At 33.6% G+C, this 15,500-nt stretch overlaps 2 protein-coding genes across 3 annotated transcripts; both read left to right on the top strand.

The window, feature by feature from the left end:
* Window positions 1-872: 872 nt before the first annotated feature.
* Window positions 873-7,487, top strand: LOC107827635 (uncharacterized). The gene is made up of 7 exons (XM_016654810.2): window positions 873-1,107; window positions 1,213-1,290; window positions 1,960-2,066; window positions 2,495-2,572; window positions 6,070-6,171; window positions 6,340-6,421; window positions 7,097-7,487. The coding sequence occupies exons 1-7, from the start codon at window positions 966-968 to the stop codon at window positions 7,222-7,224; spliced, it is 717 nt and encodes a 238-aa protein (XP_016510296.1). The 5' UTR covers window positions 873-965; the 3' UTR covers window positions 7,225-7,487.
* Window positions 7,488-7,912: 425 nt separating this feature from the next.
* LOC107773082 (uncharacterized) lies at window positions 7,913-11,933 on the top strand. Of its 2 annotated transcripts, none has more exons than XM_075247935.1 (7): window positions 7,913-8,098; window positions 9,322-9,470; window positions 9,575-9,632; window positions 10,277-10,345; window positions 10,424-10,519; window positions 10,867-10,956; window positions 11,565-11,933. In XM_075247935.1, exons 2-7 carry the CDS (start codon window positions 9,322-9,324, stop codon window positions 11,634-11,636), a joined length of 534 nt encoding a protein of 177 aa, XP_075104036.1. In that variant the 5' UTR covers window positions 7,913-8,098; the 3' UTR covers window positions 11,637-11,933. The 2 variants fall into 2 exon arrangements, with proteins under 2 accessions (XP_075104036.1, XP_075104035.1); XM_075247934.1 differs by lacking the exon at window positions 7,913-8,098 and adding an exon at window positions 8,398-8,539 and having other exon boundaries at window positions 11,565-11,842.
* The last annotated feature ends 3,567 nt before the right edge of the window (window positions 11,934-15,500 follow it).

Raw genomic sequence — 15,500 nt, 5'->3', positions numbered from 1 at the left:
GCATTTTACATATGCTTCAGCGGGGCGTAAGCCCCATAGGTATTTAATTTTTAATATTTTATAAAATAATATAATGACAGTAAATATTTATAAACAGGTAAAATTGCATAAAAATTGAAGAAAACTATATATATGTGTGCTCCATCCCCACAAAAACTAATCAAAATAATCTATTATACATATATATATGTGTGTGTGTGTGTGTGTGTGTGTGTGTGTGTGTGTGTGTGTGTGCATCCCCACAAAAAACTAATCAAAACAATCTATTATACGTTACTTACAAGCACAAGTAATTTAAGTCTAAAAGAATAAAATTTTCTATATGGAGGAACAAAAAGGATGATTAACCTGCAATTTGAACTTTGAATCTGCTGCTATGAAGAAGAATGTAGTTCTCTTTGTATTTGTAAAAAAAATTAAATATTAGTTGCTTTTGGGAGATATTAGCAGACTAGCGGATAAGATAAAAAATTGAGAAAACCATGAATTAGGGCTTAAATCAATAAAAAAGGTCTTTACTTTTAAATTTAATACTTTTGAGTTCCTTTTTAAACCTTTTGAGTAATTACCTAATTAACTTTCGATAATTTGGGTATTATATAAAAGATTAATTCAACAAATTTTGTTTTAATTTAAAAAAGTCTCTGGGGCTTACTCCTTACTAAAAACGCGTCTTGAACGCCCGGGCGTACGTCCCGCACTTTCTCCCCACACGCTCGCCCCGGGGCATTTTTGGTACGCCTCGCCCCTGGGGTCTGCCCCAAAAACGCCTTTTAAAACATTGATAAAAATCAAATAATGTAAAACTAGCTTTAGGAAACACACACGGTCCAAGCCCGAATCGAAAGCGAACCAAAACTACTATTCGAGCGGCTTCATTTCAACTACTTTAATTCCCTTATCTATAGACAGGAATGGTATAAATCCATTTTCAGTCCCCTTGAGCTCTAGACAAAGCAACAACAATGGCGGGACTAACCAGTCTCAAGCTATCTCTGTTTCCCAATTCGTGTGCACTCTCTTCCTCTTCCTCTCTCTCCTTCCCATCCTCAAAGCCATTCCTCGTTTTAACCCGAATTTTCCACAGAACATCCCACCGTTTCCCTAGTAAGTACCCCCTCCCCCCAGTCTTCTTACTGTGGCAATGTTCTTCTTTTTCTACTCAAAAACTTTGTGTGTTATATTTAATTTTCTTGTTTTGGACATTGTCAGAGATATATGCGTATTCTAGCAATGATATTAAAGTAGGCAGCAACATTGAAGTCGATGGAGCTCCTTGCAAGGTTATAGGTGACTACAAACCACCCACTTCATATTATCTTTTTTATTTTCGTATTCCATATGATAGTATAATAGTACCATTTTCAGATTATCCATATTTTTCTGACTGGTTAGCATTTACTTCTCATAGTACATTGTTGCTAATTTTGATTTTTTAATTAGCTTTTTATTGCTTTATTATGCTAAGCATGTAGGAGTACTTTTCACAAGTAAAGGAAAGGGGTTGTGAACCAGCTCTAGTAATTTGTCTAAGTAATTTGTGAAAATTCAAGCTTTAGACAGTCAAGTAACTAGTTTCAAAGAAGTAAAAGTTCTATGCTATTTACAATTTCTGGAGGGTACTATTTTAATAAGTTCGAAATTTTGTAGCCATGTGTAATTGTCCTACCGACCCCGAATAGCACGATAATTACTGTTGAAAATACACAAACTAGAGCAAGACTAGTGGATTCCCGAGTGAAGTTTAAGGTTTCATGATTAAAATTGAGTTATTGACTGAATGATTATGCGAAAATTTGCTCAGATCATTGTTGGTCCACTCAGACTTTTTCTTTTCCTTCTAAAAAAAAGTGTATCTTCTGAATATGAATATATATGGAATAGCTTGGTATCTAGTACACCTAAAATTTGGTTGACTCTTTTACGGTCTGATAATATTTATTATTTGGGTGTGTTTAGAGTTTCTTCATGTAAAGCCTGGGAAAGGAGCTGCATTTGTGAGGACCACATTGCGCAATTATGTAACAGGGAACACCGTTGAGAAAACTTTTAGAGCTGGAAGTAAGGTAATATCTTTGGAACCACCTGCTCTTCAATGCTTATTCTCTTACTCTGTCCGCGTTATATGCTTCCAGTGGATTTTATTGCTAAGTTCATGCCACATGCATGTCATCTATACTATATAAGAACTTGTTATGTAGCTCGAGCCATTCTTTTTGCATAACTTTGTTGGATAAGTTCCTTATTAATAGGAACGACAACACTAATTGTGTTGCTTGACTTTCACCAGGCAATAGGATATCTGTCGAAGGCAGTGTGAAAGTTCCTTTCCTTCTTGTTTAGAACATAAGATACATTTCAATCTACTGAAAGACTCTCAGATCTATTACTTTGATAATGGATCTGCAACTTTGTCGTCATTTTTTTTTCTCCAACCAAATTGACACTGCCTATGTGATTTTAAATTTCAGTTGACATTCAACTATCTCTGCAGATAGAAGAGGCAAATATCTACAAGGAGACAAAGCAATTCACTTACAAAGATGGTGCCCAGTTTGTCTTCATGGATCTGGTATAGTAAAGTAACTTTTAATAGAGGGGTCCAATGTGCTAGTTTTGTTCTTGTAGCATCAGTAAAATGCAGCTTATGCAGGTTACTATTATAGAGCTCCCAAATCCCAATCCGTAAAAGTGACCCTCCGCCATCCTTCTCCCTTCCTCCAAAGCAAAAATAAATCAGAAAAAAGAAAGAAAAGAGCAAGCATAAACCTGGCCACATGTTAATGGGCTTGGTTACTTGTGGGATTATGCCTAACTCTAGCAGCAATTCTCTCTTTTTGACTGTTTCCCTTTGAAATGCGAGATACTACTTTTATCCCTTGTTAATATTTAGCCCCTATGTTAGGATCGAGAACCCGGGTAGTGCGGAATTTAGTCAAACAACGGTATAATGACAATAACAAAGACAATGGAAGTTGATAACAACGACAATTAAAGTAGATAAAGAAGACACAAATTTAACGTGGTTCGGTCAAAGTGACCTACGTCCACAAGCGGAGAGGAGCAATTTACTATAACAATAAGAGTACAAAAGAGAGTACAAAATTAGAGTAAACACTCTAATTAATCCCAAATACCCTAAGAGAATAACCTCACAAGATCACTCCAAAGAAAGGGTTCACACAAGTGCTTCCCAACACCAACTCTCATACAAAATACTCTTAATAAAGGAAGAAAGGAAAAAACAAAAATTGAAGACAAGTCTTGTTGGTGTGTCTAAAATGAACTAATTGCCTTCCCTTTTATAGGTAAAAAAGTCTTGGTCTCTTAGGTGTAAAAGAAGAGATACAAGTTGTGCAAATGATATCCACCATATAATGCAATATTTTTGGGTCCCAAAGAATATTGCCAACAAAGTCTACACTTTGCAAAGATGCTTATGCTTATGTGAGATGGACTCCATTAGCCAAAATATTGGCCATAATTACAAATCTTCACCTTGGCCTAATTATGGCTGATATAGTAAATTTGATCCACCTTCTCCGCAAAAGTCCCAATGGGCATATGTCAAAATTTAATGCCATCAAAATCAGACAAGTTGTCTGATACCGAAACTGTAGTAGGACCTATAACAGTGGATCCCAATAAAGTATACAACGAACCAGATCTGTGTGCTTTCCTGATCACAAGAGCACCATGAGAAACTTTCAGAACTCTACCTTCACCTGTGTACTTGCACCCAAGAGATTTTAGAGTGCCCAAAGAGATGAGATTTTTCTTCAAGTCAGGAACATGTCTAACATCAGTGAGAATTCTCACCACACTATCGTGCATTTTGATTCGGACTGTACCTTTTCCAAAAACTTTGCAGGCAGCATTGTTGTCCATCAAGACAACTCCACATCCAATAGATTCATATGTGGTAAACAAATACCGATTGTGACACATATGATAAGAACAACCTGAATCTAAAATCTACTCATTGTTAGATTTGAAACTATTATTAGTTGCTAAAAAAATAGTTCCCTCAGTCTCATCAGCAGCTACACTTGCTTCGGCAGTGTCAGTATTTTTGTGCTCATTTTTCCTTTCCTAATGCTTTTCTTTATTTTTCAGCTTATAGCATTCGGAGATATTGTGACATTTCTTATGACAATAGCGACACTCTAAATTATTGTATCTGGATATGGAATCGTATTTTCCCCTAACAAACAAGCCAACTTCCACTTGAGTTCCATTAGCTTCCCCAGTAATATCACTATCTATCTGTTCTTTTGATTTTAAGATAGATTTAATATCCTTATAAGAGATATTATCCTTTGCATAAAGCATAGTATCTCTTATATGCTTAAAAGATGGGGTAGAGAACAAAGCAGTAACACGACTTGATCCTCATCTTTAATTTCAGCATCTATATTACTCAAATCCATAAGAATGGAATCAAATGTGTCAAGATGAGAGAGAATAGAGGTACCTTCACCCATACGAATTGTATAAAGCTTCTGCTTTAGGTAAAGTCTATTTTCCACCGTCCTCTTCATATATAAGGTTTTCAATTTTTCCCACATGCCTTTAGCTGTGGTTTCTACAGAAACTTCACGTAAAACCTCATTTGAGAGATTTAAAATGATACCTGCTTTTGCCTTTTTGTCTATGATGACAAACTCCTCGTCCGTCATTTTATCCGGCTTCTTCTCCTTTCCTTGCAACGCCAAGTCTAAGCCATCCTGAATTAGGATAGCTTCCATTTTTAATTGCCACATTCTGAAGTTTGCACTTCGGTCAAATTTCTCAGCATAGGTCTTTATTAGAGTCATTTTGGCTATTGAAACTAACCCGGTTAGATCTGGCTCTGATATCAATTTGTTAGGATCGGGAACCCAGGTAGTGCGGAATTTAGCCAAACAACGGTATAATGACAATAACAAAGACAATGGAAGTTGATAACAACGACAATTAAAGTAGATAAAGAAACACAAATTTAACGTGGTTCGGTCAAAGTGACCTACGTCCACAGGCGGAGAGGAGCAATTTACTATAACAATAAGAGTACAAAAGAGAGTACAAAATTAGAGTAAACACTCTAATTAATCCCAAATACCCTAAGAGAATAACCTCACAAGATCACTCCAAAGAAAGGGTTCACACAAGTGCTTCCCAACACTAACTCTCATACAAAACACTCTTAATAAAGGAAGAAAGGAAGAAACAAAAATTGAAGACAAGTCTTGTTGGTGTGTCTAAAATGAACTAATTGCCTTCCCTTTTATAGGCAAAAAAGTCTTTGTCTCTTAGGTGTAAAAGAAGAGATACAAGTTGTGCAAATGATGTCCACTACATAATGCAATATTTTTGGGTCCCAAAGAATATTGCCAACAAAGTCTACACTTTGCAAGGATGCTTATGCTTATGTGAGATGGACTCCATTAGCCAAAATATTGGCCATAATTACACCGTATAATATTCTGGAGAGTATGTCTTTCATCTGATCCTTGGACTAATTTATTTGGTTTTGGTGAAGTTCTAAATATCTTATCTATAGTTGCACCTTACAAGTCCCTTAAGTTGTGGGTTCTGCCCTTTCTTATCCCAATTTAGCTGTGCTAGTCAGACAGGTAAAAGTGGTTTATTCAGATATTTGAGTATAGAAGTATAGTGTGCATTTCCAAAAAATTGGAGTTTTACATCTTTTGTGTGCTTGGTGTAATCTGAAACAGGAAAACAATGTAAATATTTTTGTTAACTTCGTTGTCTCACTACATGTTTAAAGGGATATGAAAGTTCTTTTTGCTGTAAATATCAGTATCTTCTTGGTGCATATGAATGAAATACTTATAAAAATACAAAGGAAAAGGTTCAATGTTGCTTCCTGATGTCTTAATTGGTCTCGTTAATGAGCAAAAATAATGTCTTAATTGGTTACATTACTTGTGTGGATCAAGTTCCCTCCAATGCCCCTTAGTCCATACCCACTTCTAGGAAGGATGAATTAGAATTTGGTTATCTTTGTCCCCCTTATATGTATACACTATATAAACTATGATAACTTTGGGGCAATTTTTATTGCAGACCAGTTATGAAGAATATCGTCTAAATGAAAAAGATGTTGGAGATAAAGCAAAGTTTCTAAAAGAGGGCATGGACTGCAGTTTGCTTTTCTGGAATGGAAAGGTATTTTCCAATGCTGAACTTATTTTCAGTGTTTGCAGTTCTGATTTTCTCCTTTGAAAGTGTCAATCCAGAATCTCTGATTAACCCTATAGCTTGTCTTGTCGAAGCTAGTACTTTCGTATCTATTTTTTAACGGTAATCAATATACTAAGGTTAATATTTTCATAGGTGATCGACTTTGAATTGCCTATAACAGTGAAGTTGACAGTGGTGGAGGTTGATCCAGGTCTCAAAGGTGACACTGCACAAGGTAATCATTTCTTCTTTTCTAGCCTTGAGCTTGAATGGAGAAACATGGTCAGTGAGGATTCATATAGCCAATCCGAACTTGTCTGGGACTGCAGCACAGTTATAGCTTCAACAATTGAACTGGGAGACTAATGTCTATGAGGGGATTATTCTTAATGTGTGTAACTTGGTCCCCCCAAAACGTGTCAGCTTTGCCTTTTTCCCCCCATTGCCTTCAGTTGGGTTGGGATGGGGGAGCCAAGTTTTACTCTGAAGTCCCCTTCATTATCTTCCTATCATGCCCGTCCCTCTTCAGTTTGTAGAAACCATAGATGACGTCCCACTTCCTTCTTTCGTTATAGTTTATCCGGAATATTTCCAATTAAATAGAAAATGTTGTTGCGAGAGCCGAGAAGTATAGTCATATGTAAATATTGAATATTGACTCGCATTCAAGGTGTATGTGGGCAACTGTTTCCTATCTTCTGCCTATGATTCAATTGTAATAGGGCTATAGCATTATAATTATCCATGTCTTTGGTCCATCTTTGTGTCAACCATTGAAATTTCTTGACGGTCTTCTGAATGGCTACTATGACGCCAAATATACATTTGATGGTCAATTGTGTAGAGTAAATTACTCCTTTTCTTTTTGTTCTTTTGCGAGCTTGTGAATATGATTTGTATTATGTGGCAGGTGGATCAAAGCCAGCAACCGTTGACACCGGTGCAGTTATTAATGTTCCGTTATTCATAGGAAGGGGAGAGGAAATTTTGGTGGATACTAGAAACGGACAATACATGAGTCGCGCAAAGGAGGCTTGAGATAAGTTTTGTAGCAACTGGAAATTTTGGTATTAAAATCAAGTGTTATCCGGAGTAACATTAGGACCTCACTGCAGATGCTCGTTTGTTTTCCACCCATTTGAGTAGACAATATAAATTGGAGCTAAAAAGTCTCTGTTGTAATGAAGAGACAGGTGGTTATTACAGTAAATGTAAACGTCCTCATTCATTTTTTGATGTATCCTACACATCTGGGAAAAACAGGTTTCATTAACATGAAAATTGGAATGATTTAAGAATAACATGGCCCTGGCCAAGGATGTCCAAATTTTTCCTTCTATAAAGAAGGGGAAAGTATAGTTTACCACCAAAATAATAGCCGATAAATGTATATTAATGTATAATATACGTATTCATATTTGGCTAGCAAATGTTACTATTTTAAAATTTATACACAAATGCTTGCAAAAGTGTCTAATTAGGCTTTGGCAAGCAAAACATCCATGTATAAACAAAATGGCTAAACTTATAAAAATTTAAGAACATTACGACATTGTTTTAGAAAAAAGTCAGAACTAAAACGATCTCCTTTTTGTCACTTGGGAAATATAGATCCCTAGATATGTTTGTTGTTGTTTTCGTCATTTGCAATTTTAAAAAAAGTGATTTTTAAAATTAAAAATTGTTTATTAGTCCTATTAAACAACAAATCCTAATCAATGTTTAATTGGTTTCACTCTCACTCTTCACTATTGTCTCTAGGAAGAAACAAAAGAAAAACCCTTTCTTCAAAATCACCAGTTTGCCACTGCTCGAAGCTCTTCGGCAGACCGCGACTCCGACTCCAACTCCGACTCCGACTGACCTATCTCCACCTCCACGTCGACTCTCTCCGTCGGCGTCGCCGGAAAAGGTCTTCTTCTTACTCTTATTTTTCAGTTAGCAATTGGTAAATATATTCAGTTTCGTAGCAATTCCTAGTTTCATGGCACCAATATCCATATCGGATATCTCAGTTTCTCCCCTTTCTTTTTTTGACTTAAGTCTCTCACTTTATTCCCTTTTCTTCCTCCAATCTAGTTTAAGGCCCGTTTGATTTTTGTACTAAAATGAGCTGTTGTGTATCAATGTAGCCCATTTGCTCATCAATGTAAGTATGAAAAGTGGGTTGAGACCTTATTTTCGGCCACTTCTACACTTATTTAATCTGTATTCCTTGTTTTCCATACTTCTTTTTTTCTCTCGTTCTCCGGTCTACTGGTGATTTTTTTCCGGACTTCTGTGAAATTCGAAACTGAGGTCTGAGATAGGTCCGGTGAATTCTACATTTGTGAGAGCAGTTACATTCATGTGGGTAAGCTTTGAAAATAGAGTTTTGGGACAACTTTTGATCCTTTGCGCAATAAATTGTGTACAATGTAATTTAAGGTCAAAGGCGATATTTTAAGGAAACAATTGATATTGACTGTATGTTGTTCTATTAGAGCCTCTTTCAGCTGATCTAAATACTTTAACGACTAAGAATGTGATGTTGACTGTGGAAAGTGAGTTTCTTTGTACTTATAGAGCCAAAGAGAAGTCTCGCCAGTTGAATATGTATTGATTTTTGGGATGTGGTAAAGTAGGACAACTTACACACTTTAAACCATCTGAATGGATGTTCTTTTGAATTTTACCAAAAATGACAACTTCTTTGTGTTTAGGCCTGTAACTGTTTATTCCCTATGGATTTTAAAACCAAAAGCCCGTCAAGGATAATTGTACTGCCGGTGTTTATATTTGTGCAATGTGCTCTGATTATTTTTCATTAATTTGTGGATGTGTACTGAAAATGAGTACTTTTTGCTCGATCTTGTTATCGTGGCATGATTACTTTTGGTTGCTATCGCAGTAGAATTGTAAACTCACTGTATTTATATCCCAGATTCTCTCCATTTTGTGAGTGCCTTTGATCTGTTTACGGGTAAGTTGATAAGGTTATTCTTCAAGAGAAAAAAATTCCCAAGTGAAGGTGTTAAAATCTTGCTATGCTAACTGGTTGTGGTTTGATGCATCATACCTCCAATAGGAAACAAATTTTCTTTGAATTTGAAGTAAGTGTTTCACAAATTAGCTGATTGGTTGGTTCTTTGGCAGATGAAGTACATGAAGCCATACAACTTATTTCAAGAATTGCTCAAGTCAAATACACTTGCAAGTAGTCGTTTTCTTGGGTTGGATGTGGGCGATAAGTACGTTGGTCTAGCTGTTTCGGATTCAACCAATAAAGTTGCATCACCTCTCGCGTAATGTAGCTTCTCTGAAACTTCTAAAATTCTGGTCACGTCATGCTCAGTTTTATGACATCATTGTATTAGAAAAAAATGACATTAATGTTGGGTACATGCAGTGTTCTCATCCGCAAGAAAACAAATATCGACTTGATGGCCAAAGATTTCCAGAGTCTGGTAAGGTTAACCATCTTGCAAGATTATACTTTACATGTCCTAAGTTAAATTTGCTTCTGATTTGCCTAAAAATGGATTGTTAAATGATGGCTTAATAATAATGAGAGACTTGCAACGAAATCCCCAGCTGCATACGAACATAAAAAATACTACACGTTGTGCCATGTAGATTGATGTGACTATATTGTTACTTAATAGGTCCCTCAGATTCTTTTGTAAACTTATCAAAATATTATATAGTTAACTTACGATTTCTAGCAATTTGGTTCATTAAGTGGTTAAAGAGTTTTGTTGCTTGCCTTCTGCTACTTTTAACCTAATTCAAAGACCCAAATCGATTAATCAATCAACACGCGCAGTTACATATAAAAGATTTTATTTTCTTAATAATTGTTTTGCAGAAGTCTATTTGTTATGAACCCAGCTTCTCTCTTTTCTCCACCTTTGACCATCACGGTACTACAAAGAAATCTAAACTCTGTGTGTTCTAAGTTACTTGGATGTACATTGTACATTCATCATATTTGGACGACAATAAAACTTGCTTTCTATAATAGTAGTGAATAATGTACTACTGCAAAATGCAAAATTTCATCCTCCCTTCTACCTTCAAATAACTCTTATTTTTTCTTTTTTGTCTGTAGGTTTCTGAACTTTCCTTGGGGGCCTTTGTTTTCGGCTATCCGTTTGATAGACAGAAATTGAGTCGAGATGTATGTTTTCACTTTGATAATGATTTGGTCTGCTCTATTAGCACGGTTTGAAATCAACATTTTTTCGTTCTTTATCAGGCTGTGCAAGTTAAGTTTCTCATTGACGACCTTTGTCGGACGGGGGAACTTAGAGGTGTAAAGTACACATTTTGGGATGAATGTTTCACATCTAAGGTATATGATCTTAACTTTTTAACTTTGTAAAAACAGAGTCATGTCTTATTATCAAGATAGTATCGCACAATTCTTCTTTTTGAAAGGTTGCGACTAGTTTACGTTCTTCTTTTTGAAAGGTTGCGACTAGTTTACGTTTAACTCTCCTACCAAAATAATGTTAGTTGATGTACTTACCGTCGATAACTGAGCTTGAATCTTCGTTTGTTATTGTTAATGTTAACTTATAGTTGCATGTAAAAGAAAGATTTAGGCCTACCACAGTATGACTCTTTAAATAACTATAAGCAAGCTTTTGCTTTCAAATGCGAAATGACCAACAATTATATGTACTGTTTTGCTTTCAGAATGTTGAGCTGTTACTACAACCTTTAAAGTTGCACCCAGCACAGACGAAGACGATGTTAGACAAATTTGCAGCAGTCGGAATACTTCAGGTAATAAAAGAACTTACCCCGTCTGTACAGTTGAGTTAAAACCATAGTTTACTTCGCTGAATAAGTATGTATTCTTTTCAATGCTTAGACAAGTTCATAATTTACTTCGCTGAAGAAGTACAATTTCTTTTCAACACTGAGACAAGTTCCTTAATCGACATTCAGTTAAAAAGAGAAAAAAGGTGATTTATGGGAATAATTTGTGGCTGAAATATTCGGAAAAACTTTTGCAATTCATAGCTGTAATAGTCTCAGCTTATTTTCAACTAAGATAAGTAGATATTTTTTTTTTCATATTTATTTAAGTAACTGGAGTAACTGAGGCAAATCTTTGCCCCTAATTTTTTAGCTCCTTTTGTTTTTTGTGTTTTTTCTTTGGGGCAGTCAAATTGTTAGGCTAGCATTTACATCTAATAAAGAGTTCATTAGTTCAAACTAGAGTTTCAATAAATTTTTCACGATTCGATAAAGTCTTAGTGTCCCATTTCAGTTAGATTCATTTCAGGATTAGCCTTGCCTCTTCTCTTGGAAAAAAAGAGGAGCACAATTTGGTGTTACTGTGAAGGCTTTGCATGTTGTAATACAATAATTATGATGGTTTGTGGCAGGGGTACTTGGACTTTGTTAACAGGAAACACGCCTCGACGCCTGACAAAGACTCTTCTGAGGATGGTCCCTAATAAAACCTACATCTGATTACATTAATTCCTTCAAAAGATGGACATGTAACATTGTAGTTATACTAACATTGAAATAATGGGTTGTAGATTAGTGTATTTTGTTAAACATTTTTGTATTTACCCTATGTGTAAATTGTAACACTGTATTCAGCAAGACTCTAATGGTATGGACCACGGGGTGGGGTTCTTTGTTGGGAGTCTTTTGACATCTTAACCACATTTGAGGTTCTTAGTGATTAAGTAATAACTCGTGTAAAACTTTAATAAGATTGGACAATTATAATTACTACTTATTGTGCATCACACAACTGACACTTATCTCTTTTTTGTGGAGTTGTTAAAGTGGTATATTAAGTGGTAGGTGTTAATCCTTTGTATACATACAGCACAAAAGCAATCAATCAGTACAATAAAGCTATTAATTACTTGTATTGCTTCCCATTTTCTGAATACATTTTTTCCAAATAGCTCCTTTGGTTATCTCTCTCCAGTTCTCATATCATCCCTATGGATTTTCTGCAAGGCAAGCTCTCGAATGCATCGGGCAATATTTGAACGAAAAAACACATTATTTCTTGATCGGTGGTGTGGCATAGGTGTCTCAATTCCAATTCTTAATAAGATAACCCAACTTTAAAATAATGTGTTTTTCAGCTTCTGAAGCTGGCATGATTCATGTCACAAGTTTTGTATTGCCTGATGTATTCAGAGCTTGACTATCATAATATAAACTTCTGTGCGATCTCTTCAGAAAACCAACTTTTGAAGATGATGCAAAAGGGTGCACCTTTTTTGTGCTAGAGCTATAGTAAGTTTTAATAGGAGTAACTTCCAATTCCAAACTAAAAGCTTTAGTTAACTTCAGAGTTGGAAGTTACTCCTTTTAAAACGAAAGATTTTTCTAAGATTGTTATAAGTTATCTTCATTCAAAGCTACTTCTTTTAAACTGAAGATTATTTGGTAGGCTTTCCATAAAAAACCAAATTTTCAATACTCACTCTGCTGTCTATCAGCACTGAGGGAGATGCAACCACAGAAACAAGGTTGTTTAGTTTGTTCTATTAGTATAACTAGTATTAAGGTACGTGCGTTGCACGTGTGTATAATGTCAGTAAACTAAAATTTGTATACAAGAAAAAATTAATTATGCAAAATATAAAATAACAGTGATTTAAGTGACAAAAATAAACGTGATTACATAGACGTAGTAATTGGATATTTTCAGAGCTTGCAAAGATAAACAGATCAGTTAAGTTAGTTATATATTATTTTAATTATAGGTATTTTATTTTATGAGATAATAATATGTTAGTATATTATTGAATCTAACCCAATTTCTCTTTCATAAACGATGTTGTCGGTCCTAAAAATTTCAAATTATTTATTTAATACTGAAAGAAAAATGACGACTCTTTATCATTTAATCATTTAGATGCATATTAATTTATAGTAATAATAACTTAGCAAGTAAAATATTTAATCAAAGAAAATATGAAAAAAGTTTTTAAGCTAATCAGCGTATTTAAATATAATTAATAATTTAAGGTTGTAAAAGGAACAAAAAACTCAAAAGAGTAAATTTACAGAAAAAAATATAAATGAAGAACATATAATTTCAATGAGCTATATATAGTGAAACTGCGTATGGACATATAACGCAAAGATTAGTAGCAAAAATTCGAGAAGAAAATATTCAAAGAAAATATAAATCAATAGTTAATTTCAAACATTAGTTTGAATAGTAGAAACATATTTTAGCTAGGAGCATAAAATGTAATTCGACTTCATTAGGTCCTATACTAAAATTAATGCACTGCAATTGATCGCAAGTGGTAAGATCATAACAAAGAGAAAAGGAATGATTTAAATTTTCTTTAGAATTGTCAAACGGAACCTTCATGCTTAATGCAGACACTAAAAAAACGTACTTAAAAGACAAATCTGCACTCTAGACTAATTTGCCATAAACATTGGTTTTGAGCCTACAAATATGATATGAAAATAAATTATAGTTTATAATCTTAATGCAATAATGAAAGGACAAAGTTTATCCAATAGATCATTAAATTTTAATTGATTTCAAACTCCTTTATTAGGCAAAAATATACAATATTTCATATTATAATTTTATTTAGCATAAATTTATGAATGTGTGATTTATCAAGAACAGAGCGGGAGAGAATTCTTATGTTGACGAAGAAGGGAAACTTCAGTTATCTTCATGAATAGTAATCCGGGGCGAAACAAATTATAGTCATGTTACATAATATAATTAATAAAGAATTTATATAAAGTAGAATTTTAATAAATTTTAAGTCCTAAATATTAGGTTCCATACATAAACGCATACTCCTAAGTTTGAGGTAAAAGTGCTCGAGTTTTTACCATAAAAAATAAAAAATTCCTAAACCTAAGCCAAGGTGGAAGTGCTCGAAAAGTTTACCAAAATAATTTATAAATAGTTAATAAATTTTGTACCTAAGATAATTATAAAGAATTAGTGATATTTTTCTTACAAGGAATTGATTGTTTTTTAAAAAAAAGATTTCTAAACCTAAAAAGAGGCCAAAGCACTCAAAGTTTTTATAACTTATAACAAATAAAAGAAAACTCCTAAACATAAAAGGAATTGAAAGTACTCAAAACTTTTACCTAAATTACCTTTTTTTTTTTAAAGGAATTAATTGTTGAAGGCATGACAAACAAAAGGACTCCCAAAGCGTAAAAGTAGTAAACGACGTTTGTGAAACACGTCACAAAATATTGTGATTTTTCATTGTTATTATTTTTTTTTACTAATTTGTTATATTACACAGTTTAAATTAGGAAAATATTTAATTCATAAAATCTAATTGATATCAAATTCCTAAATATTAGGAAACTATTAAATGACTATTCATATTTCTAATATTATAGAAATAATTAAATTACTATTTTATCTAGTGTGAAATTTATTTCTAAAGGGTAAAAAAGGCGAACGATATTTCGCTAAGGGCCTTCGTGCTTTTAATATAGTACTAGTCTCGGGGTGTGTGTATTTTTTGAGAATAATTTTTTTTAAAATTACGTGTATACCATTATTTAAAAATACTTTTAAGTTATAAACTGAAATATTAAAAAAAATTATAAATTCTTTTAAAAGGACAAATGTAGATTTTATTTAACTTACTAATAGAAAAAGAAATCCTTCCTCGCATAAGCCTTTAGATAGCTTAAGCTTCGAGATTCCTTTACTCCTAGCATATTTGGATCAGTCTCATGATGACGAGATTTTACATGGGATATCGAGTTTTTGAACTCTATTTTAGCTTTCTCCGGCTGTCATAAAGGTTGAAGAGTGGCTCAAAATAAAGAGTTTAAAGTTTAAATCAATTAAAATTTTAAAATAAAAAAAATTGCTTTGAAGAAAGAATCAGTTCAACTTTCTAGAAGAAAATAAGGCAATAAGAATGTATTTGACAAATAAAACATAAGCAATTCAATACTCATTCGCATATTATGCTTTAGTTTTTTTATACCTTTTTGGAAACATTCATTAACTATCGTTTACTTCTTCTTTTTTTGGTATTTCTATTCCTAACTATATCTGCTCCAAAATTTTCTGTCTAGCTATATATTCTCATCTTTATTTATTCATATTTTTTCATGGATAAGATACTGAAACATAGTCTTTTTTAATCATATGCAAAAAATCAAGAATTAAAGTATCGACAGTATTTACTTCTCAGATTATCTTGATTTTTAAGAAAGCAAAATATGATAAGCAAAACACTAAAGAAATTTAATTACATATATTATCATATTATCATGGTATAAGAATATTATTTTCAAGAATCCAACTTTAACCATCGAGTTATAATCCA

This window comes from Nicotiana tabacum, chromosome 24 (assembly GCF_000715075.1).
Source record: "Nicotiana tabacum cultivar K326 chromosome 24, ASM71507v2, whole genome shotgun sequence".
NCBI classification, from domain to species: domain Eukaryota; kingdom Viridiplantae; phylum Streptophyta; class Magnoliopsida; order Solanales; family Solanaceae; genus Nicotiana; species Nicotiana tabacum.
This window is presented reverse-complemented; position numbering and strand designations above follow the sequence as displayed.

Coding starts and splice junctions, on each gene's coding strand:
- LOC107827635 (XM_016654810.2), top strand. CDS start 966: ATGGCGGGACTAACCAGTCTCAAGCTATCTCTGTTTCCCAATTCGTGT. Junction 1,108..1,212: donor AACATCCCACCGTTTCCCTA/GTAAGTACCCCC, acceptor GGACATTGTCAG/AGATATATGCGTATTCTAGC. Junction 1,291..1,959: donor AGCTCCTTGCAAGGTTATAG/GTGACTACAAAC, acceptor GGGTGTGTTTAG/AGTTTCTTCATGTAAAGCCT.
- LOC107773082 (XM_075247934.1), top strand. Junction 10,346..10,423: donor GACAGAAATTGAGTCGAGAT/GTATGTTTTCAC, acceptor GTTCTTTATCAG/GCTGTGCAAGTTAAGTTTCT. Junction 10,957..11,564: donor CAGCAGTCGGAATACTTCAG/GTAATAAAAGAA, acceptor GGTTTGTGGCAG/GGGTACTTGGACTTTGTTAA.